Genomic DNA, 24743 nt, shown 5'->3' with positions numbered 1-24743 from the left:
GCAGTATTACCTGCGTCTAATAGTCCAACAGAACGTGGTTGCATCTCTACTCGCTTCCCATTCTTCGTGCAATCTTCTATGCTCCTCTGCGGCGTCGAAAGAAGCCAAGGAAGAAGTGGATTGGATGGTTGCCGCGAGAATCGACCCGTGTGGTGTTTACTCCCTGGTTTGATACTGCTCGAGAAGAAGTTGGAAAACCGAACTGAGAAAAGGCGAGTTGCAACCTTCTTCGGGAGTTTGGAGTGCCGATTAGCCGTGTCGCTTGATGGCTTCCTCTTTTGGGGTTGCGAAATTCCAATAGTCAAGACAGTTTATGAAGGAACGGCGAGTAAGAGAGACTGTGCCGTTCAGTTGCGGTGCCAGTGATGGCTGATGGCTGATGGCGCTGACAAAGCGCAATGTGTTGCATTCACATGAGTGAGTTGTGGAGGGTAACTGCTTTGCATCTTCGGTATGCAGGCTGTTATCGATGTGGAAGGGGGAAAAGACTCATGACGGGATGCTTCCTTTGTTGATACCTACCAAAGAAGGGACCATCCATGCTATTGACTTGTCATTTCAGAACGGCCGAAGCCTTGTTGACTAACATGCGGTGGGCGCGCTTGATCATTTCCCAACACCATGTCAGAAGCAGCGACCCCGCTCGTTACCCACCACCCGTTGTTCATCATCACCACTTCTAGAGGCTTTCTGGATGAGCCTGACTTGTCGGGGAAGATCCGAGGGTGTGGAAGCGATGCGCTTGTCTCGCGTGCATCGCTTGCTGGACAAACAAGACCTGCAGGAAACAACAAGGTCTGACAAACCGTGGATGGCATCTGTCGGTAGCGAGGCTTTGTGGAAGTTGAACAGCTCAAATGGCTCGCTTCTAACCCGGTGTGGACATCATAACGGTTGAGCATAGGCATTCACATGTGTCGATAGTGGCATCATGTGGCATCATGTACCGGTTGTAACTGGTACTCGGAGTACAATCGCCACTTCGGAGGTAGAAGGCTGTGTCATGGATCTGGATGTGGTCTCCTACTTTCCGTCCTGCTGTCATTCCCACAGTTTGGTGTGGTTGACATAAACGGAACATCGCATCCGGGCGTGATGTCAAAGAGACGGGGGTGAAAGTGAGTGGCCCCTCCCAAGGTCCGATGTCCTCCCTTTCCCGAACTTCCGGTCCTGGCCATCTCTGTACGAGGCAGGGAAGCTGGCAACAAAGGGAAGGAAGCAAACATCTGCCAGGAGAGTATCGAACATTTGAAGATCACGACGATCGCGGAACCTTTCTTGAGTTCTTTAACGGCAAGTCAGCTTTGAGAGCGTCCGGTTCGTTCCAGCCTGTTTCCCAACCCCGGCTGGAAGATGGCCTGTCTGCCTTGGCGACAGTTTGGTGATGGCTGAATTCTTCCTTCTTTCCATAACTGGGACCGACATCCGGCCAGGTGTAGGAGGAGCAGACTGGATCAGACCTGATGGCCCGGATTTTGGGTCGGAATGTAAGAGCACATAGCGATGAGTGTACCTCAGGCTGGTGTTGGCGGTGTATGGCCACTTCTTCGTGGCCTGCTTCTTGTCGTTTCACTGGATGTGCATTCTTTCTGTTCAGGTCCCGGTGGCAACACGATTGACAAGAAGGAATGGCCAATTGACCTAGTTTCTTTCAACACTGCACTTGCAAGTGCAAGCAAGCATGGCAACCATGGTCGTCTCTGAATGCCGAGAGGAGAAGAACAGTCCTCAGCAAGGCGAGTTGCGATGAGCCGACTCATAGCCACCGGCCTGCCACTGCCTTATTGCAATTTGGCTTTGAGGCCGCAAAAAAACACAGCTGAACGAGGAAACATCAAGGCGGAATCCAAAGTGGAAACTACGACCTGCAGTGTAAAAACAACAGTGGCCGAGTGGAGAGCTTCACGGCGCTCTTTCCTTCTACAGATGCGAGTTCCTTTAGAGTTCCTTCTTACCTGCACCCGCAGAGGCAGCGAGTGTCTCGGACCCGAAAAGGTCCACTGTTAGAAATGGAAGGAACAACCTTCGCTTGACAGATCGCCGAAGATTTTGCTGGGAAGTCCGGAATCTGCTGTAGATACACAAGGGTGGCGATATCGATGTTCAGTTTTCGGCTCATTTTGTCAAATGCCCTCCTTCACGAGCAAGCGCCAAGTAGGCTCTCAAGGGGAACAAGGCCTTCGAGACACTCCTGACATTCTTGCTTCCGTTGGTGAAATTTTCATTTCTGAGTCAAGCGTGCTGTATTGACTCCCGTTGCTTCCCAACTGTAAAGCTCAACAACGCCTGCGCTCCGTTCCTTCCTTTTCAGCCAGCACCTTATCATGAGATGCCGATCCAGGACCTTCCATCAAGATTTGGCAGGCACTCTCAAGACACTTGAGTCCAATCTGCCATTGCTTGGTGAGACGAAGCGAACAACGTCGCTGGAAGGAACAGCCACTCCCATCCTGCCATGCCAATCTCTTGTTCAGGTATCGGCAAGCGCAACTTCCACAATCTTAATCCAGATGGATGCCCGACGGGACCGGAAAAGCCCCTGAGATCAGCTTTTTTGGCCCGGGACAGAACACCAGAGCTCTGCATGTTTCCGAGAAAAGATCCAACATGCTCTAAAACAAGGAGCGACTGGAAAACACCTCGAAGACAACATCTGGATGGTGTCGTTCTTCCCATACCCAAGACTGGTCATGTTGCCGCAATTGCCAGCGACCAAGAGTGGGTCCTGTCACATCACGTCACGAAGGTCATTCTTGCTTTGCAAGAGAACCTCCTCGGACTGCTGTCGGCGATCGATCGACCATGATCATGACCGCAACTGCCCTCCGCCAGACATGAACTGACCCGCCACTGTCTTCGCATCCACAATACGGAAGCCAACACCACCGAACCGTGCAAGTGCTGAAGGATGAGCCGGATAGACACAGAGGTGGGAGTCGAGAACTGAGAGCATCCTTGGGATTCAAATAGAGGCCTGTCCCCCAAGACACTTCATCCATTTTTCTTCTTCTCCATCATCATCATCATCATTCTTCTTCATTTTTGTTCTTCTCTTGTCTCCCCAACACTCTCTTGCTGCCAACCCAACCATTCATTCATTCATTCCCTCATTCTTTGGATATCATCTTTACTCGTCCCGGCTCATCATGCATCTCACCACAGTCGTTTCACCTTTGGTTCTGGTCATGGCCGGTCTCACTGTCGCCGCCACGGTCGACGATTTTCACAAGGGTCACAAGCATCCCAAGGGCCACAAAGACCACGGTGCATCATCCGCCCATTGCCGAGATGGATGCCACGACGCCTTTTCCGGGCTCTTAGAAGTGGCCGCCACACATACCTTGGGTGAGTGCAACATGGCTGTACTGAGTCGACCATACTCTGACACACGACGTGATTTCCAGGTCCTGTGACGCGCGCAGCGCGTGCCATGGCAGCTTCAGTTCCCGACGACCAGATCAAGTTGGCCGCTCGTTCGGTGAAGGACGAATACAAATGCGCCTCGAAACACACTCAAACCAAGGAGATTTGTCCTTCGAATGAGACAACTTGTTACACTGTCGAAGAGCTACATTTTGTCTGGCAGATCCGCGAAGAGTGTGATAAAATACCCGAGTTCAGCGACGTCTTTAACAACGCCACCTCTACAGTCACCAAAGGTAAGTGGACATATAGTGTTTCGATTCAACAGCTTCCTGACCAGTGTCATAGGTCAACTAAACGGTGACCACAAATGCATCTGGAAGAACACTCGCCATTACGAGCTTTGCCCTTCAAACAATACGCCTTGTTCCAATAAGGAGTCGAAGGATGTCTACTACAGCGCCGAAGGGTGTGACAAAGACCCTGATTTCATCGCGATCTTTGGCAGGATCTCGGACGCGGCCTCTGACAGACCATCTACAGTCAACGAAGGTAAGTGCAAGAATTCCGCTCTCACTTGGTGTCTCTCTGACCCGCGACATGTGTCCCAGCTTCTTCAATCAAGGTCAATGATACTCCCGGGACGCTCCAAGCACGTGCCGTGGCAACTCCCAACGCTTGGGGTAAGTACCAACATTCCCACTCTCACTCTGGCCAGCCCAATCTGACATTGCCGACACAGACGACCTTGGCCCTGTGACGTTCCGCACCGAGAGGCCTGAGATGGCCGTTCATGAGATTGATCCCCGCTCGGTCTCGACGACAACGACGATGGGCAGAGAGACGACGACATATGCCACTACCACCACCGAGGAGATTGATGTCATGTCAGTCATTGTAATCACCGACACAACTTCAACCCCTTCTACGACCACCACAACGTCTACCAGTTCAGTTCCAACTGGCCCTCCCATGACGACAATCTCCAACATCAAGCCCGGCTCGAACACATTTCAGATGCCCGCGCAGTCAGCGCCTCCAGTTGTCGTCATCGTTGCTCCGTCGGAGTCGTACTCAGTTGCTCGCACGGTTGAGACTCTCTGGTCCTCGGTCATGCAACCCGTCAATATAGCCACCGCTACAGTGACCAGGGACGTTAGTCTTCTCATCCCTGCTCAAGCAGCGACTTCCACCGCGAAGGCCAACGGTGCTTCAACGATGCAATCAGGGGCTGGTTTCACTGTCATGGCAGGTGTCGGTGCGTTGGCCGCTTGCTTCATGATGTTTTGAGTGTGAGGGTGTGGTTGGCAGCAGCAGAGTGGATGATGAGGGTCTGCATGACAGGTTCCCGTCTACTCGGTGCACTTGAGAGAGCCAGTTGCATTTTTGCGGTTGTGCGCGCATGATTGTACACACAGCACCAACTTCCTATATCCGGGGGTATCAACATATTTGAAGGCGACCCGGAGCCGCCCCTAAAAGTCTAGTAGTAGTAGTAGTAGTAGTAGTAATTCAACATAATTCGCTCCCAATGCTGTTTTTTCGCCGTTTATCCGTGCCATGCATTGTCTCCTGTCTATAGTGTCCAAAACCTTCTTCTCTCTGTGCTTATTTGTATCTTTTCTTTCTGTCCTTGGTTTAGCCGAGATGGAACTTGCCAATGGCACCATCCTCGCCGCCGTCGAACAAGGAGTTGACGCCATCCAAGGCAGCAAAGTGCTGAGCATACTCCATGCCCTTTCTGCGCTCGTACTCGACACGCTTCCAGTCCCACTCACTGTTCTCGTTGATCTCACCAAGATCTTCGGGGGTACCGGTGCCGGTCTCGCCGCCACGCCATCCCTCACCAGGACGCTCAGGAAGCAAGCCGTTGGCCTCGATGACGATAGAGGGGTGGACAGTGAAGCGACCGAGCTTGAAGACGTACTTGCTGATGGCGGTGGCATAGACGTACTTTGTGAAATCCTTCTCGTCGACCTCCTTTCCGTCCTCGGTCCTGACGAGCTTGGGGCGGGTAGGGCCGAACTTCTTGCCATCCCAGCTGGTAGGCTTGACCTTGCCCTTGACGACGTAATGGGTGACGATATACAACCACTTGCGATCCCAAGACAGAATACGACTCCACATCTCGTATCCCTTCATAGGCGGGATTTCGCGTCTAAAAGAACAGAACACGGCGCCCAAACCGATACCAAAACCACCCTTGACTACGTTTCCGGCAGGGTCAATAACAAGCTTGTTCTTGGCATTATCGCCGACAACGGACATGGCGGGACCCAGCAAGTGGGTGACCAAGTGCGAACGAGAGACGTCGAGGTCGGCGAAGTAGGTCGAGTTGGACTTGTGCAGGTTGTAATCGGTTTCCAAGGGGGAGGTGTAGGAGGAGGTTATGGAGGGGTGGAATAAAGAGCGAGGGGTGAGGGGCGTGGGAGGGCGGCGGAGGAGATGGAGGAGGAAGGCGTGGAAGACGCGGATCTGCGGTTTTATGTTCGTTAGTGTGTTGTTGGAACACATTGGCTGGCAAGGGAGGGGAGTTGGGGGATGGAGGCGGACGGCTGAGGGGAGGGCAACAGAGGGGAGAGCAAACAGGCGGAGGACGAGTGGGAAGAGGAGCGCGGAGCGGGGAGAAGTTGGACAAGGCTAGACCCAAGGTTGGACAAGGTGTGGACGGGAGCACGGAGCAGGGCGGGGAAGCGAGGAGAGGGAAGAGGAACGGAAGAAGAGCGAAAGAGGAGTGAAAGGGCGTAGGCAAAGGTAGACCGTAGAAGCCAGCAGCAGTCGGACCGGACAGGACAGGACAGGAGCAGAGTAGACGAAGCCAGGCCAAGCAAAATCTAGGTAGCCAGCAAGACCAGATCGAGCCAGATCAGACCAAACCGCGCAGACAAGGCGTAGCCAGAAAGGAACGGTACAGCAAAGAGAAGCAGCATGCGCGGTAAAGCGCCGACAGCAACGCCAAGCCGAACCACTGCTCTCGCGAGATGCGATGACCAGCTACCTGTCCGCCCGGCTGCCCACCCGGTGCTCTCTCACCCTTCGTCTTTCCAGCCCTTTCTTCTCCTCTTCAACCCTTCTCCTCTCAATCCTCTTTCGCCCTTCCGTCCAACCGGCCCCAAACCCAACCACACCCAAATGCCAGCCATTAGCCAGGAAAACGGGAGAATACTCACATGCCACATAAACGGAAAGTTCTTCCAGCTCAACCCCATATAAACCACCAACAGAATGCGGCTAATGCTGCCCGGTCCCGTAAAGAAATCGGTGGCCCAGGCGGCCCAGTCGACATACATCAGGCGGTGGACGCCATAGAGGAGGCCTGCTGTTGAGAGCGGGAGGATGACAGGGTAGAAGAGGGAGAGGGTTCCGACTGCCATTTTGTCGTATCTTTTCCTATCGTTTCGTCGGGTGTGTTTAGGTTGGACCGGAGTCGAGGTCGGAGGGAGTTCGACGGGCGGTCGGGGGACGAGGAGAGGCCGGCGAGGCGTTGACCGGAGTCGGAGCAGAAGGGCGAGCGGTCGGTGGAAGAGGTGATCGACGCCGTAAAGGTTTCGGATGTCGGTAGACACGTGGACCGGGAGGACCGGGAGGACCGGATCGAGGAGAAGGAAGTGGAGGACGGACACCAAAAAGCCGTTGCAAACCACCAAACACAAGAACAACAAGGACGACGATCCAAAGAGCGGACGACCGAAGGAAGCAGAGAAGAACACTTCCACACTTTGCGGCGACACCGGGAAACGCGGCCACGGCGGGGGACATGATTTCTATTTATTCTTTCTACCCTACTCCTAGTTTCCTAGCAACGAGTCCACCTAGTGTTCAGCGTATCGCGGTATTGGATATCTCGGGGCGGGACCCAGTTGTTCGGTGGGTCTTCAGGTCTTCGAACCAAGGGCTTGTCGGGTTCTCGAAGGGTTTTTTGTTGAGACGATCGATCGGTTTCGGATTTATTTGTCCCGTTCGGAAAGTTTGATGACAAACGGATTTTGGATTCGCGAATGGGCGAAATTGAACCCGGTAGCTCGGGTTTTGGTACGATTGGCGAGTTGTTGCGCTGCGACGACGGCCGCTTGCGTTGCTGCGTTGGGGATTTTTCGGATTTTTTGCGATTGGGAAATCTGGAAAAGACGAAGAGATGCCGAGGTACCTTTTTTTTTGTTGGTATTGGAGGGAAGAGCAGGGGATGCCTGAATGGTTTCAGCAATCAGGGGTTGTTATTGGCCTTATCTTATCGGTACCGATGACTGCCGGCGTCATTTTGGCGGGCCGGGCCAGTGTTAACGTCAGTGCATCGGATTTGGAGCGCCAATTCGTCGGGTTCGTTGACCCCTTTTTGCTGTTTCCAAATTCTCAAATGACGATGCCGAGGCACTTCATCGACCGCCCTTTTCAATACTGGTTGATCAGTGATAACTATTCGGGCCACCCGGATGATGAACGCCTTTGATGATTGTTCGAGAAGTCACTGACTCTTCTAAACATCAATCAATGGATCATCGAAATGCTCCAAATCTTGAACCAACCACATGTCGTCTCAATGCACAAAGCGGGTACCTGACCTAAGCGAGGATATCGCTGCCGGCGGTGGATGAAGGGAGTCTTGGAGCGATGCGACATCATCAGTGGACTTGGACATGAGCCGAAGCCAAGCGACCGGGAGATCAACTAGGCCGAACCGCCGTGTCGGAGAATATTGCAACGTTAAAGAATTCCTGAACGGGATTTTTAAGAAATGCGTCTTTTTGACTTTTTAGACTTTGTTTAGTGTTGGTTAAGTCAAGACGATACGACGTTATTTCTTTTCAAGGTGAGAGACTCTGATACTGATAGTGCTGCTCGCTAAAAGAACCCTAAACAAGAGCCTCACTTAACAGCGCTAACCTACTGCCACTGCCACCCGACTGCAGATGTCTTCTTCGGCAATGACCGCTGCGCTCAGACTGCAGAGCGTTGGCAACGTGGGACGGATGCAAACCATCAGACGGTGCCTGACAAGTGGCGCATGTGCTTTTCCCATGGCCAGAAACAACACCATCTCGAGGTTAGTTTTTTAGCATTGCGACTACAAAATGAAAAATGTCACATCTTGGCAAACGCCCAACACACCGTCATGGATGATAGGGCAGTGGATCGCCCATCAAATGCAATTATCCAATCTCAGAGGGACCTCGGCATGCGGCAACCCCTTCACTATCCAAGACCCACCGTAATGACAACAACAGCGGGCCTGTGGTCCTGGTCGGTCATTGATAACGGAGAGTCGGGGACCACCATCGACGACAACACTCACTAACGACAACCCCCAAGAAAAGACCATATGCAAACGAATGAATCGCAAACACCATAAGCTGACTCTGGAAAACCCCATCTTGTTTATTCACTTTCTAGCTTCATCCCAGCAGTCAACAAGAACTGGATCCGGGCCCAACACACTGCTTCCTCTATCAGCAGCAACATGAGACCTCAAACCGAGTCGTCCTCCACCGCCACAATGGCTTCCTCTTCTTCTTCCCAAAAACAAAAGAAGTCCTTTTCCACCACCACCCCCAAAACAGAACAAATGGAAATCGACCACTTCCGCTCCATCCCCTGGGTAGCCAAGCACCTCTCGCAACCACACCTAATCATCAACCAATCCGACACCCGCCGCCCCAAGCCCAACAACGGCGACACTCTTATCTCGCAGACACTCAACAGGGAAGATGGAATTTCCGCTTACATCACCATCATCCAACAACCTGCTCAAGAACAGGAACTCATAACAGAAATGCTCTCCTTCCTCACCCTCGGCCCCCAACTCAACGGCTGGCCCGGCGTCTGCCACGGCGGCATCGTCATGACCATTCTCGATGAAGTGCAAGGCCAGCTGTTCACACAGAACAAGAAGCAGAGGAAGATGAAGGATATCCCGCTCATGACGGCGTACCTAAACACCAAGTTTTCGAAGCCAGTGAGGACGCCGTGCACGATCATGGTTAGGGCCAGGATTACGAAGGTCGAGGGGAGGAAGCATTGGACTGAGGCGGTGATTTTGGTTGAGGATGAACAAGGAAAAGAGGTGGAGCTGGCGAGGTGTGATAGTTTGTTTGTTATGTTGAAGTCGAACTTGTAATTGGGTTTAGCGGGGAAAGATTGGGGAAAGATGAGGAAAGGAGAATGCATGGGGACAATACTGGAGAGTGGAAGGAGGGGGAAAGGAGGAAAATACCCATAGACGGGATAGAAGGATAGACATGGTTGGGATAGACGGATAGATGGATAGACGATGGTAGATAGATGGGATAGACGGATAGAAAGGGGCCTTGGACATGGTACCCCCCGATCGACCATAGACGGAGTTTAGAGGTATGTTCATCTGGCATTGATCAAAGAAGAATTCCCTTATGCTAACGGATACCGCAGGGTATAGACATAGAGATACAGATAGACTTGTTGCGATCATAGACATATTTTTCTTGTTGCTTGCCATCACCCAGTTCCTCCATAATCGGCCATCATCGCATCCCAGCAACCCCCGTCAAAAATTGCTTCCAACCGCGCATTCTTATCAAGATACTGCTTCCTCTCACTCGATTTGATTTTCCTCAAGCCAATCCTGCCACTAAGTCGGTCCCAAGAACATTACGATCCGCATCAACTCAGCAGCAGGTTGGTCAGAAGCAGGTATACCCGGTATTTTGGGGGTTTGAGCACAATCAAATCCAGTGAGCCGAAGCGGTATGCCTTTTTTTGGTAATATTGTCTTGGGTTCGAAAGAATGGAAGGTATCACGACTTGGAGGAAAGATGCAACATCACACCATCTGTCGCTCCCGCTCTCCCGCTGACCCGCCGCGCCTTGTGATACGTGAGAGGCCGCAAACCAACTGACTGACATGACTTTCAAGTCCGAGCCGTTTGCGGGGGATGCTTAGAAATTACAGCCCAGAGTTCGCAACTTTCCGCGAATGCGAGCACAAGCACAACGGTCACATTAATCAAGGGCACATAGGCGAATGGCCTTAACATGGAGCTCTGAGAGTGGTGGTATATGAGAAATGAGGCTGTTGGCGAGGCACATCAACAAACCAACACAAGGTACCTCTACCAACACCACCGGCCGCTGCGGCCGACCGAATTCGTGATCGGAAGGGTTCCGAATACCGAAGGCGTGGATATGGATGACTTTCACACTTCGCAAATGGTAGATCTGAGAAAGAGCTATAACAACGCCTTTCTCTCTCAATCATTTCTCCGTCCGGTTCAGGCCATAATGATCCTCAAAGCAACAGCGCCAAACTACCCATACCGAAACATCCAACACAAGACAAGCACGCATACCTACCTCTATCACCTCATTTTCAACCACTTTCTGAACCGCACCCATCGCCCTTCCCCTCCCTTCGACTTACCTATCCTACCACCGCCCCCCTTCCTCCCCTTCCCCTTCCTCCTCTTCCTCCTCTTCCTCCTCTCCCAAGAACTCGCCCTTTTCTCTTACCGCAAAAACCGTACCACTTCCCGACCCTTCCTCCCTCGGGCCTCACCAAGTCCTCCTAAAAATCATTTCTGTATCACTTAACTACCGCGACGTCGCCATCCTCAAGGGGACATACGTCAATCAAGCGGGTGCGATAGAAGGCGGGGTGCCGTGCTCGGATGCTGCGGGCGTGGTGGTCGCTGTTGGAGGGAAGGTTAAGGGGGTGAAGGTGGGCGAGAGGGTGGTGACGATGGTTGGGGCGGGTTTTGGGGAGTGGCCTGCTACTGAGGGTAGTGGTGGCGGCGAGGGAGAGGGGAATAAGGTGGAAGATGAAGAAGAGGAAGTGCAATCCTTGACCAAGACTTTGGGTGCTGAGGTGGATGGTGTGTTGGGGGAGTATGGGGTGTTTGACGAAAGGAGTCTTGTTCCTTTCCCAGATTATCTGTCTTTTGACGAGGTTTGTTCTTTTCCCCCACCCCCTTTACCCTTTTTATGCGACCATGCGTCCCGTCCGTCTTTCAGGCGAGCATACGTCGGTACAGGTACCTTGGCTAATAGCAAAAAAAAAAAAAAAAAAATTTGGCCTCCACCCTCCCCGGCGCCGGCCTAACAGCATGGACCTCCCTCCGCCTTCCCCACCTCCTCTCTTCCCCTTCAAAAAGCCAGTCCGTATTGCTGTAAGGAACAGGCGGCGTCTCCCTCTTGTCTCTCCTCCTCGCTCTGGCGGCAAAGAACGTTACCCCCATCATCAGTTCGTCTTCCGACGAAAAACTTACCCGGATCACCGCTCTTGCTGCTGACGGGGTGATAAAAAGCTACAACTATCGCACAAACCCCAACCAAGCAGCCGCGATATACGACTTAACAAACAGTCGAGGCGTAGACGTGGTGGTTAATAACACTGGCCCCGCTAGCATCCCCGCTGATATCGCCAGTCTGAAATTCGGTGACGGACGGATTGCGCTTGTGGGGTTTTTTTTTGGAAGGGTTGGGAGCAGATTGGAATCCTGCTGTGCTGATGGGGTTGGTTGGGAAAAGAGCGAGTTTGGAAGGGATTCTGTGCGGGACTGGGAGCGAGATTCTGGCTTTGAATGAGTTTCTGGAGGAGAGGAAGGTTGATTTGGGGTCGGTTGTCGATAGGGTTTTTAAAGCGGTTGGCGAGAAGGGGGCGTTGGAGTGGTTGTGGGAGGGGAAGCATGTTGGGAAGATTGTTATTCGGGTTGCTAGGGAGGAGTAAGGCAGTGAGAGTGATGACGTGGCAAGTGGCGAGTGCTGCTGCTGTTAGGTTTATTCGGGTTCTTGTCGAGTGAAAGGCAATTCCAGCGAATTAGGTTATGTTCACCCCAATGCAAGGGAAAAAGACGTGTCTAACACACTGGTGAGTAGGTCCTTGAAGGCTAGGTATGATGATGAGGCACACAGGAAATGGAGGAGACGACGGGACGAGAGGAAAGAACAATGCAGGGAATCTCACACATTGCACCATCTCTTCTTCGTTATAGCTCTATAGTCTATTGCTCTCGACTTCTGCATCAAAGACAAATCGCCTGCCTTCCATTTTCCAGCCACCATCCGTTTTCATGCTTTCGATCCCAGCCGGCAGCCTTCAAGGCCTTTTCTTTCATTCTAAGAAACACAACCGCCGCCGCTCAAATCAGCGTTTCTTTGTCTTTTTGCTCATCGCCTCTCGTCTCTCTCTCATTCCCGACATCCACCCATCTCTCCAGTCCCAGTCCTTGCAGGGTCCTACTCTCTAACCCTAGCAACAACAACACTATTAACCACATCCGTATACGGATGCACCACCGCACAGGGCTGCAGCACCTCCAAAAGCCTCTCCGTATTGACGCTCACCTCCGGATACAAACACGTCCTCAATCCCCACGCGCTACGGATAACCAGCAAGGCACCAGGCCTCATGGTCCTGACCACGTTTAGGAAAATCTCCTCCTTGTCCTCCTGCGACAGCCCGACTAGCGCGGCAACGTAGACGACGTCTGAGTCTGCAAGACTAATGGAACAAGAACCGGCTTCGCCACACACAAACTCCATGCCTTCGCCCCATGGACCGAGGACAGCGTTGAGGCGGGAAGATACGTCAATGGCGGTGGGGGACATGTCGATGTTGGTGATTGTGGGAATGTTGTCGGTGCTAGAACATGTCTGGCGGATTTCGTCGAGGAGACACCACGAAGTCAAAGGAAGGGGGCCGGAGCCGATGAAGGTGATTTTCTTGAGGGCGTTGGTGTCACTGGGAGACATGGCGGCGCGAATGGCGGAAAGCTCGAGGCGTGCTAGGTCGACGTAATTCTGGAAGTAAGGGAAATCGATCTGGAGAGCATTGAGGACTGCGTCAGGGCCTTGGTCGGCGAGCGATAAGGTGTGTTGGGCCCAGTGGTTCTCGAGACAGGATTCGGCTTCGGAGCAGATGGTGCGGAGGGAGGGAAGCATTTGTTGGAGGCCGGGGAATTCAAGGATCTAGTATGCTGTCAGAATCACCATTGCCAGATTGTCCTGGTGCCATGAGAACATACCTGCTGGATAACGCTTGGGGGATGGATCTGGACGCATGTGCGGACGAGACATCCCAACAGCCGGTTGATGTCGTCTCCTGGTCGGTAGTTTGGTAGCTTCTTGAGTTGGTCGTGTGTGTCAAGAATGTTCAAAGCAATCTTTTGAGCCTTGGCGATCTTTGCGCTACCCATGATGTCTACTTTTTCGGCGAGAATATCGAGAGTTTGCTGGTTGGCGTTGGAGAGGTAGTGAGCGGACTGGTTTCTTGGAGAACCAAGCCCGAGAACTGAGAGAAGAGCAGGCATTTTAAAGGAATTGAAGGCGGCGCCTTTGGGTTAACCGGGTTGGTGTCTGCCTGGGAGCGATGATTGCAACTTCGTTGTTGAAGGTTGATGGACCACGGCCAGCGAGGTTCTCGTTCGGTTTGAACTGGGGTGATGGGCAAGGCTGAGTTCGAGCCGTCCTGTTGACACCGCCTCGTGGTTAGGTTAGGAATGGACAGAAGAGCGAGCTGTCGTAGGGCTGGACAGGATCAGACTGCAGTGTAAAGGGTATCGAATGGTCGTCAGGGTCCTGTCAAGTCCGGTGAGGGGATGCGGCTCAGTAAAGTAGGGGACCAGACGGTCGGACAGATGGGCCAAGTGGAAATCATCTGCAAATCACTGGGTTAGCACGAACGATGGAGAATGGCACCTTGATTGCGGGAAGAGGATACTCTGGGGACCTACTTTGCGGCTGCCCACAGGTTAAACTCCGAAGCGATGAAAAGAAGTGGACATTCTGACAAGGGCGTAGTTGGAGAGCCGCCAATGTTGAGGGCGTGAGAACCTTGATGGCTTGGAAATGTTACCCAACCTGCCAGTAGCCTTCAGCCTTCCGTCGCTCACGACTCCATGGTTTGACTTTTCGAATTGGTGCCTGACCAATTGATGATTCCTATTGGAAGCTGTAGTCGTTCCATTGTGCCGACGTTGAGCCACTTTCGAGAGTCAGATCAGCATTCAACACCCGTCAAAGTGGAATTGTTGCAGCATTCTCTCCACGTCGCATCCGCATCGTGTTGCGGGGTGAGGTTGAGCGCATTTACATTTCAGAACGAATTGGACATATTGCATGGAGTGGTGGCCGATTAATTGAGAATTTAAAAAGTGGACAGTCATGTCTCGATTGAGGGGTACGAACATGCGAACAAATTGCGACGTGGAAAGAATTTGTTATTGCACAAGGAAGGAACGGAAGCAAGGAGTCTGGGAGAATTGGCCATCAAGGTCCTCATGGTGACGGCACGGGGGGAGAATACGCACAGACCCGTATCCGCACCTTCCTTTCCAAAATTGGACAAGCTGATTGGCCTGTGGGGTTTTCGTAGGGTAGCGCCTGCCAAGCCATCTTATCAGATTGTCGCAATCTGGAGCCACTTGCTCGGCCATCAAGGTGCTCAGTCATTTGGCGCCGCTTTGTCCTCTCCTTCCCTCCTTCTTTCCTTGGCCAACACTCTGCGACAATTTCCGTACGACAAAACGAGACATTTCACCAACCGCCGCAAGCGAGACATATTGACCGACACTTGTTCTTTTTCATGGTTACACCTGCTCAAATACGTTACTCTGCCTTGGCCGCCTCTCCTGGTATCGAATCATGTTCTGGACTTGAAGACAAGAGCCACGAATACCTCAACATGGTCCGCCATTATTGGTTCCCACAGTAGCTGATCTGGTCGATCTCTATTGCACGACAGCTCATCGTATTCCACTTCCCGCACCGAGATCGAGACTCACGATACCCGCAAGACCCGGGATGATGAGGTCAAGAATAGTTCCATCCTTGAGTGCCAGCAAGTGTCCAGCCTTGACCATGATCATGATCCCCCGGGAAGACCGCCTCATCGTCCGATCCAAATATCCAGGGACCTTGTTGTTAAAAGGGGGCCCTGGACCACCTCACCCTTCCCCAGCACTGCCAGAAGGAAGTGATGGTTCCCTTGGCCCTCAGGGTTCTCACCTAAATATTGCTCGTCGCCAACCGTTATCTTTGTCTTGCGTCACCGGTCAATTTCCCTCCCCCTTCTCCTATCCAGTTATCGTTCGAGGCCGTCTTCGTCTGAACTTCATGTCTTATCAAGTCCCCTCGCTTGCCCCCTCACTTGACCCAACGTACCAAATCCTTCCATTTCCTTCGGCGCGTTTGTTTGCTTAACTTTGTTTATATTTTTGCGGCCAAAATACCACCGCGTTTTTGCGCAACCACTTCTCTCTCTGCTTCGTCAACCCCGCCATCGTCTCCTCATTTTCACTCGCACAACTCACTCAACAGCGGTCGCGCATTCAATCAAGCACATTGGTAGTGTAAACAAGAACCAACGAGCTCACGCCCGTTCCACTCCTACAAGATTTGTGATCTTCTCACACCAACCTGATAATATTCCCACCAAGCGCGCGCTATTGATCGCATCAACAAGAGCGACATCATGGCTCAGATCGGCGAGTTTCTGGGTTTGGCGCCTCCCGGCTTCGCTCCCATGAACTCATTCTCCTTTCTCAGCAACCAGAGTGGTGCGTCTTCATTCTCCCCCCTCACTATCCCTCTTCTCGCCTCTCACCTTGTTTTCACCTTCACCTGGAAGTGGGGAACCGATGCATTCCTTAAGGTAATTACACACCTTCATATATCTTGCTAACATGAACACCCGACCTTTTAGTTGCCTCCAACAGGCCTTTCTTTTGCGATATTACCGACGTGGGTGACTTGTACACTGTCATCCATGTAGTCATTCTTCCGCAGACACCTCAGGACTCAGTCTCTGTTGGCGGCTCCCCGAATGGCTTCTCCCACAATGCCCACAACGGCCATAACGGTGCCAACGGTGCCAACGGTATCAAGGGTCATGCTCAGGATGTTAACGGGCGCCCGATTACCCCAACCCAGCTGGACCAGTTTATCATCAAGCTCCTCAGCGCTGGCGTCAAGGAACCCCGTCTTTCCGACTTCGACATTTCCCATTTCACACTCATTTTTCCCAAGTTCGCGGGATCTGCTGTCCGCTCGAACCTCCTGGAGCACCGCCTCCAAGACTGCCCGTATCCCATCACCCGCATCGACGACCGCCTAATCGCTCGAGAGGATCAGGATATTCGTTGGCAAAGGAAGCTGACCGGTGGCGGTCCCAGCGCAAACCTTGCTCTTCTCGCCGAACACGCTGCCGGGGTTATCCAGTGGCGTGATATATCCAGCTCCTTTTCAGTCCAGCAGTTGCAGCAGCATCTTGTCTGGATCAAGCAGGAACTACACGATAGGCTGCACAATGTCCCTTGTGTACTGCCGGGAGATCCCATTAAGGAGAAGACGGTGGCTCTCATCAGGGGTCGCCCCAACCTGATGACAGGCGGTCCGGTATATTCTGCGGCCAAAGCACTTGGCCTTGACCTCGTCATCATCGACGAGCCTGGTCATTGGCTTGAAGTCGATACCCCTGAGAATCGCAAGCTCCGCGAGGCATTCCTCAGCACTGACATGACAGAGGACGAAGGTGTGACCGATCGCATCGTGCAGTCGATTAACAGATACGGAAAGCCGATTCATGGTGTCTTCACGCTGTCCGACAATTTCTTTGTCACAGTTGCCAAGGTTGCTGAGCGCCTTGGTCTCCCCTCCGGCCCAGTCTCAGCCTTCGAGACAGCCGTCGACAAGTTCAAGTCTCGCATGCTTCAGGACTCCCCCGGCCATACAGCCTCCGTGTTCAGCGTCCAAGAGCTTCACACTCTCCTCTCTGCGCCCCTGGATGGCTACCAGCCGTTCTTCACCCCTGTCTTCCCCATGATTGTCAAACCTACCAAGGGCTGGTCGTCGGAGTGTGTCTCCAAAGTCGCCAATATCAACGACCTCGCTATCGCTGTGCAAAAGGCCACGGCGCGTCACAGTTCGGCGGCAGTTATTGAGCCCTTCTACGACGGTCCCGAGATCGATGTCAACTTTGTGCTTCTTGACGGCGAGATTCTCTTCTTCGAGATTGCGGACGAGCCCCCCTGTGAGGCCGACGCTTCCAACGCCACAGTGCACGACACCTTCTCGCCAGTTGCCCTTACCATGCCGTCCGCCCTGCCCGCCGACGAGCAAGAGATTGTCAAGAAGACTCTGCATCATATTCTGCTCAACATGGGCTTCCACACGGGAATTTACCATCTCGAAGCCAGAGTGATCAACTCGAAATACGCCTACCGCTACATCGCCCCGGGTGTTCTCGACCTTGTCCCCCGCCACCCTCGCGAACTCCTCCCAGGCAGGCCCGAGTGCAAGTTGATTGAGATCAACGCCCGCCCGCCCGGATACCGCGTCTCCGTGCCCTCCCGCCATACCTATGGGGTTGACTACTTTGCCATTCGCATGCTCGCCGCGCTGGGTGACAAGGGCCGCCTGCGCGCCATGTCCGTTCCCTTCTCTCACCACGGCGACAGCCGCACCTTTGGCGCTCAGTACTGGTCTCGCCTCGTCTACATCCCGGTCCCGAAGGACGGCGTCTTGATGTGGAGAGAGGGGCGCGTTAGCCCGTCCGAGGACTTAAAGTTGCGCCGTCCCGATCTGGCTAAGCACATCGTTCTGGCGGTCGACTACTTCGCGGATGGAGACAAAGTTAGCACTTTCACCGACGGAGCGAGAACTTATCTTGGACATATCCTTGTCAAAAGCACTTTTAGCCGCAAGATGGCTATTGAGCTTGGCAACGAGGTGCTCATGGCGTATGAGGTTGACATCGATGATGATATCGTTGAGGATGTGGAGGCTATGGTCATTAAGGATGACGATGAGTCAGACATTGGAGATGAGGACAGTGGCATGTCCGACCACAGTGAGGAGGACGAGTCCGACTCCGACTACTGAGTGACCGAGAGGGTACGAGTACCTATGAGGGCTCCAAGAACAGGCACATTCTTGCTTTGGCATTTTTGGCATGGTGGGCTTTTGATTGGCCCCATTTGATTTGAAAGGTCCGGTCCGGTTGGAACTTGGAACCGCTAACTTGACAGAGGTAGTGGTACACTTGGGTACAACTTGGGAGTGGCATCCCTTGATTCATCTTGTGGTTGAGCTTTCTGCTCTTGAACCTCAGTATCTTGGGAGTGGCATCCCTTGGATTGGCCATTAGACCTCACTTTGGCATTTTGATGGCATGGACTGCAGGCCTCGGCTCTATCTTCGAATGGATATGGAGTGGCACCCCAGGGGGTTTGGAACTCACCGTTATGTGTCCATGACTGGTGCGCATGCATTTGGCTGGTAGTTCCAGGCGTTTTGTCCCAGCCTTTGGGCTTATACTTTGCTTCTATTGTGTGTTTTGCTTGTTGTATGATTCCTTTTCTAACCTTCTTCACGGGTAGCATTTCTGTTTCTTTCTTTCTTTCTTTTTCGGAAGGCATTGGGGCATCGCGACGGCGTTGAATGCGAGGAGTTACTGCTTGGTACTATTCTAGGTAGATGATACCCTAGTTTTCTTTCATTGTAAAAGAGAGATCTGTTCGATACGCCTTTTTGCTACCATCATCTTGTGTGTGACTGTGATACGCTGCATTGCCATGGCCCGTAACCATCGACCAATGGAATTAATGTTCGTGAATACATATAAAATTGGGAATTATTGATGTAGAAGTAGCTGTTGACGTTGTCGCTTGTTCTCGCCGAAGCGGGTGAGTGTCCGGTCGATGGGAGTGGATAAATGTCGAACGAGGGAAACGGTGCGACTAGGAGCGCTGCCCGGAAATGGTCTGTGCAGCCGCGACTTCAAAACTTTGGAAGGACAGGGTTAGGGTTCGAACCCGGACATCCAGGGGTCGGATCTCGGATGAGGACCCTGAGACCGAACTGAAGAAAGGCGGTCCCGGCATAAAAAAAGCTTGTTCTGTACTGGGCATGAGCTTGTATTGAATGAAGGATCTCGCCACGAAGAACGTTTTGCCGTTCATCACATATTTAGTAAACAATAAGCTTCCCCTTTTCTCGTCGCCTATAGCAGCAGCAGGCCAGCAGCAGCAGTCCGCGCTATCCGATGCGATAATGAATATGGCGGACCACCATGGCTCCACATGAACCACAAATTTTGGGCGAACAACCACACGAACGAGCGCAGCAAGGAAGGGCTGAGATCCAACGAATGTTTTTCGTGTTGTTTGATCAATTCCTCGCTTCGTTGTACGCGGAACACTTGTGGCCAGCCGCAAGATTTACACTTCCGCCCGCCTTTCCCAATTTCCACTTTCCCCTTCCCGTCTTCCCGGGCCCCTTTCTTCCTCGCCTAATTAGGTCGGATTTCCTTCCATCAGGGTCCAGGCTTTTGCAGGGTTTCCAATCCTTTTCTTTTCAGGGTCCATCTGTTTACCTACACCCTTCTGCCCCGCCCCTTTTCCTTGGAGAACCAGAGCTCGGCCGTCTTGATTGCTACATCGTCCTTTGTTTCAACCTCTGAACGCTTTCGATATTTTAGCCTGCACCTTACATACCTCCAACCAACACTGCATCTACGCCGCATGAGCAATTCCAGCTGTCATTGAACGAACCTCCGAACCAATGACGCGCAACGCCGCGCGCCTTTCTTCCCCTGCGCTTCGTGCTCTCCCGACAAACCACAAGCCATCACCAGCGCCGGACCAAACCGAACCGAGACGAGACGAGGACAATCACCGAAAACAAGAACAAAAACGGGCGACCGCAACCGCAACGATGGAACACCTCGTCTTTGCCCACGACCTTACCAAGGCCGATCGCGTAGTCTTAGAGACATTGGCGACCGATTACAGCGACCACCTGAAGGCGAAGGACGCCCAGGTACCAGATTCAGCATATGCGTCGGCGAGCGATACAGAAGCAACAGGGACAACGGGGACGAATACAAATACAAATACACATGGCAGCGCGAAGGGCGGTGTGAATAAGGATGCTGCTGGAGTTAGCCAGAGGAAAGCAGGTATGTTGGTTCGGACATTGCGGTGTCCATTGGAGTCGCAGTTGCAATAGCGGTCGCATTTGCGGCGAACATTGTCTGTCTCTCGGGCATCCGTCGCACATCACATCCTCGCATTGCGGTGCTGGCAACGATGGAATCGATGAACCCCTGACCTTATCGTTATCGGATCCTGCGGTTTGGTCCAATTGTCTCGGGTGTGACATCATACCGGTTGCCAAGACGGCAGGGTCAGAAGTCTGGACCGCTGGCGGCCGGCAGCTGGGCGTTGCAGTGGAGCGGGAACTGCCGGCCGTGGTGTGGTTGACCAACCGTGCCACTTACCCGACCAACTCTCTCAGCATCACCACCACGATCTTCAAAAATCACTATCCTCACTCACTTGTTGAAACCAAAAGCTAATACAACCCTTCCAGCAACCCGCACCTCAGAAGCCATCACGCAGCTCTCCGCCCTCAACGACCCCAAATCTCTCTCTTTCGAGCCCACCATAACCAACTTCTTCGACCTCGCCGACCTGCAATCCTTCACCTGGCTCCCCTCTACCGTCCTAAACGCCTACACAAAATGGGCCTCCTCCCTCATCCGCGTCCCTACGGACATCCTAATGATCACCCACCTCCTCATCTACTTCACCACCACCGTTCCCTCGGCCTTCTACTTACTTTTCATCCGCTTCTCCTGGCCGCACGCCATCCTCCACGCCGTCATCAACGGCTGGTACGTCGGCACTTACACGCTGATGATGCACCAGCACATTCACATGCGCGGCATCTTGACGAAAGATAAACTCTGGACGCCGGTGTTTGACGCCATTTTCCCTTATATCCTGGACCCCCTGATGGGTCATACCTGGAACTCGTATTACTACCACCACGTCAAGCATCATCATGTCGAGGGTAACGGGCCAGATGACCTGTCTTCGACGATCCGTTACCAGCGTGACGAGCTAAGCGAGTTCCTGAAGTACGTCGGCCGGTTTTACTTCCTGGTGTGGTTGGATCTGCCGCTGTACTTCATGCGCAAGGGGCGGTACGTGACGGGCGCCAAGGCGGCGTTTTGGGAGTATGCGAGTTATGCCATGTATTATGTGCTGTGGAACTATGCCCCTGGAGGAGGCAAGGCGACGCTTTTCACGCTGGTCCTGCCGTTTTTGGTGCTCAGGGTGGCGTTGATGACGGGGAATTGGGGACAGCATGCGTTTGTGGATGATGAGGAGCCGGAGAGTGATTATAGGAGTAGTATTACGCTGGTGGACGTTGCTGTACGTTTTATCCTTTCCCGTCCCTCCCTTTCTTTTCTTCTGCTGGGACATGACTAATAGACAACAGTCCAACCGCCACTGCTACAACGACGGCTACCACACCTCGCACCACCTCAACCCTTTGCGCCACTGGCGCGAACATCCCGTTGCCTTCCTCAAGGGGAAAGAAACCTACGCGGCCGAAAACGCGCTAGTGTTCCATAACATCGATTACCTCATGGTAACCATCAGGTTATTGAAGAAGGATTACATGACGCTGGCCAAGTGCTTGGTACCCATTGGCGAGTTTCAGATGAACATGACCCTTGAAGAAAGGGCGGCGTATTTGCGGAGGAAGACGAGGAGGTTTAATGAGGAGGAGATTAGGGAGAAGTTTGGGAAGAAGGCACACTAAACTAGAGGCTGAGTGAGTGGGTTTGTTGTATGTATGAGGCATGGAGGTGATGGTTGTAATGGCTGTAATGTAATGGATGGGAATGCCTTGTTGGGGTATTGCTGTGGGATAGAGGGTTCTGGGGAGGCTCAAAAGGTAAAAAGGACCGCGGCTTTGCATATTAGAGCGTGGCAGGTTGAAACAGACAAAATTCATTCCTGGTTGCTTGATCATCGGTATTATGGTTGGTGCATAACTTGTTCGCAGCTGACGAGGGCGAGAGATTCCGGTCCAGTAGGCGATAGCTTGAACTGGACGCCGGGATTGAAAGCTCAAATGAAAAACTCAAGCTCATACCTTGCTGTTGGTTGATTGGTCAAAGAACCATGACACGCAAGGTGACCATCATGAACCTTCCACCGCTCGGCGAAAGGATGCTGTCAATGATCACGGACGAGGTGCCCGGGTGTTGGCTGAAGCACGACGTTCTTCCCTTACATGGAAGTCCACACGGTACTGCACTAGGCAACAGGACGCATGGAGCGCGTACTGCCTAACATGATCGCTACTGATTTCAATGCGGAGATGTTAATGCCCGGTAGACCCTCGGGCTCGCACCGACATCGGGAGATGATGCCGTGTGCACTTGCCTGAGTCTGGACCTGGTGTTTACCAGATGTCCGTCCCTTCCTCAACAGAGTTGTGTTCACGTTGTCAAATTTCTTTTCCTCATCTCCCGTTCGTTTTCTCTTTTCGATCTCTCTTCTCAAGATCTCTTCATCTTTCACCATCCTTCCAAACCTCCTCTTCATCGATCCGCCCCTTCCATCACTAGTTGGCAACAAGCATCATCGTTGCCGTCATATCACCTCCGACTTTTCAGAATTGTCTACCTCTGAAGGAGCGCTGGACAACGTTATGCGGCTATCTTTGTTCAGGCAAGCTCCCGTCCAGCCTTGTTGGTGCTGAAGCGAGACACCTGTTGAAACTGACGGATTTGGCCAAGCGAGAGGCAATGTTTAGCGAAGACAACAGGGTTCGGTCCTTTCATCCTAAGATTTGCGGACTTGTTTATCGCCAACCATCAAGCTTTTCTTCTCAACTGACAGCCAGACCTTCTTTTTACTGCTGCTTTGTGTGTGCTAGCTGGCTTACATCTTCTTCAGGCTGTGCCCACATGTACTTCCATTTCCTTAACATCTCCCAGCAAAGGAGTCTCTTACCGGCTGTTCCTTCCCGGCTTTTATGCTAGTCACCGTCCTTAGCCGACTGCCCAATTCTAGACTTTTTGTCTCTTCAACATGCATCTTATTGTTCTTTATCCTACAGCAAACACCGCCGTCCAAGTCATACCTTATTGCCACCATTTCTATATCCACGGCTGATTTTAATCACAATGTATTATTTCTGGGTTCACATCATGGCTTATCGAAAGACCTAGTGGCATCGTTGAGATCACAAAGATTAAGCAGGGTAGTGAGGTTACCCTACCGTTGTCCTCCCTTTATGTACCGTTCGTTCATCTCCCATCGCCATGTCAGATACAGCCCGGACAACACCATGGCCCATCGGTCGGTCATACCTTGAGAGGCTGCCTATAGAGATGCTGAACGACATCTTTGAATGCTTCAAACCTATTCAGCAAGCGAACTATATGGTTAGGGCCAGCCCTCAACAGCCTGAATTCTACAAATACGAAACTAGCCCATTGGACATTGTGTTATACCTCGAAGGGCGTCAAGCATTGAGTGCTCTGTGTCTGGTGTCCTCAAGACTCCGTCGAGTCGCCCATCCTATACTCTTCCACGAAATATGGATCACAGACTCGGATAACCTTTTTGGACTTGTCACAAGCTTGGCTTTATACCCTAACAACCGTCCACATGTCAAGCGGCTGGGCATCACCAAAGTATTCTTTGAAAATTGCCGCGAACAGAGTTGCCAGTGCGCTGGCCAATTCATAGGCTGTAGCGAGCGTAGCAGGCACCATGTTGACTTGGAAACTGACAAGACCCAAGAAGAGACTTGTTTGGACATTTTCAATGCGGTTCTGAAACTTCCGATGATACGCACCTTTCCAGATTTGCGACAACTCCTGGAGATGTAACAAGAATTGGAAGTAAGGTTAAGTGACATATGGCACTAGATGACCGATGCCACTTCCGAGCGGGTATGGAATCTCGCGCTTAAACTCGTCATCTTCTTCTCGCCAGGCCTGCAAAGTCTTTAGTTTACTTCAACAACGTGGGCATCGCCCTATATCTGCTGTTACGCACTGGGTATCATCACTCCCCAAATCACCTACTTGGACACCTTTTCTCACCATCAGAATAAATGCGCCGAGTCTCTGACAGTGTTGAACATTGACTTATCTTCACTGAGAGTCTGTTACGGTCAGGTCCTTCACAACAGCCGCGCTTCTCGGTGCCTTGAGTCGATCGAGGAACTCACGGTGGTCGACGATGGCCAGGTGGCACTGGGGCCCGGAGAAGGAGCACGATGTAGAGGAATTGAACCGGACTTTCTCCAAATATGGCTCGAATCAGCGAAGCGTCTCCAAAAACTTCGGCTTTACACCGGCTTCGACCTTGAAGGAATTTGCTGGTCGTGAAGGGGACCATCTGGGACACAACATCAACACAATCTTGCCTCGCCACTGGGAAACGCTCCGGCATTTCGAATGGTGTCAAATGGTGAACCCTCGAACAGCTACCGAGACAGAATGGAGGAAAATGTTCGGGGGAGAGCAAAGGCTATCATGTCTCCCACAGCTGAGGGAGCTGGAGTACTTGAAACTTTTACATATGTTCGTTTATACCCGT

The 24743-nt window shown here is 52.4% G+C and overlaps 6 protein-coding genes across 6 annotated transcripts; 4 read left to right on the top strand and 2 right to left on the bottom strand.

Moving 5' to 3' along the window:
- The first annotated feature begins 3146 nt into the window (after positions 1-3146).
- SMAC4_05495 (uncharacterized protein) lies at positions 3147-4922 on the top strand. The gene is made up of 5 exons (XM_003349164.2): positions 3147-3345; positions 3405-3659; positions 3712-3915; positions 3975-4046; positions 4106-4922. Exons 1-5 carry the CDS (start codon positions 3186-3188, stop codon positions 4651-4653), a joined length of 1239 nt encoding a protein of 412 aa, XP_003349212.2. The 5' UTR covers positions 3147-3185; the 3' UTR covers positions 4654-4922.
- Positions 4923-5001: 79 nt separating this feature from the next.
- On the bottom strand, positions 5002-6737 carry SMAC4_05494 (uncharacterized protein; the record flags this gene model as incomplete). Its single annotated transcript, XM_003349163.1, has 2 exons — positions 5002-5838; positions 6534-6737. The coding sequence occupies 2 exons, from the start codon at positions 6735-6737 to the stop codon at positions 5002-5004; spliced, it is 1041 nt and encodes a 346-aa protein (XP_003349211.1).
- Positions 6738-8618: 1881 nt separating this feature from the next.
- SMAC4_05493 (uncharacterized protein) lies at positions 8619-9921 on the top strand. Its single transcript, XM_003349162.3, has 2 exons — positions 8619-9708; positions 9766-9921. The coding sequence occupies exon 1, from the start codon at positions 8819-8821 to the stop codon at positions 9473-9475; it is 657 nt and encodes a 218-aa protein (XP_003349210.2). The 5' UTR covers positions 8619-8818; the 3' UTR covers positions 9476-9708; positions 9766-9921.
- A 2397-nt stretch (positions 9922-12318) lies between these two features.
- SMAC4_05492 (uncharacterized protein) lies at positions 12319-13889 on the bottom strand. Its single transcript, XM_003349161.2, has 2 exons — positions 13356-13889; positions 12319-13299 (listed from the first exon to the last, which is right to left on the bottom strand). Exons 1-2 carry the CDS (start codon positions 13638-13640, stop codon positions 12568-12570), a joined length of 1017 nt encoding a protein of 338 aa, XP_003349209.1. The 5' UTR covers positions 13641-13889; the 3' UTR covers positions 12319-12567.
- Positions 13890-14456: 567 nt separating this feature from the next.
- SMAC4_05491 (uncharacterized protein) lies at positions 14457-18852 on the top strand. The gene is made up of 2 exons (XM_003349160.2): positions 14457-15887; positions 16034-18852. The coding sequence occupies exons 1-2, from the start codon at positions 15803-15805 to the stop codon at positions 18208-18210; spliced, it is 2262 nt and encodes a 753-aa protein (XP_003349208.1). The 5' UTR covers positions 14457-15802; the 3' UTR covers positions 18211-18852.
- Positions 18853-20043: 1191 nt separating this feature from the next.
- SMAC4_05490 (uncharacterized protein) lies at positions 20044-22250 on the top strand (the record flags this gene model as incomplete). Its single annotated transcript, XM_003349159.2, has 4 exons — positions 20044-20287; positions 20701-21367; positions 21449-21548; positions 21616-22250. 4 exons carry the CDS (start codon positions 20044-20046, stop codon positions 21940-21942), a joined length of 1338 nt encoding a protein of 445 aa, XP_003349207.1. The 3' UTR covers positions 21943-22250.
- Positions 22251-24743: the final 2493 nt, after the last annotated feature.

The sequence above is a fragment of the Sordaria macrospora genome, chromosome 2, assembly GCF_033870435.1.
Source record: "Sordaria macrospora chromosome 2, complete sequence".
In the NCBI taxonomy this organism is placed as follows: Eukaryota; Fungi; Ascomycota; class Sordariomycetes; order Sordariales; family Sordariaceae; genus Sordaria; species Sordaria macrospora.
This window is presented reverse-complemented; position numbering and strand designations above follow the sequence as displayed.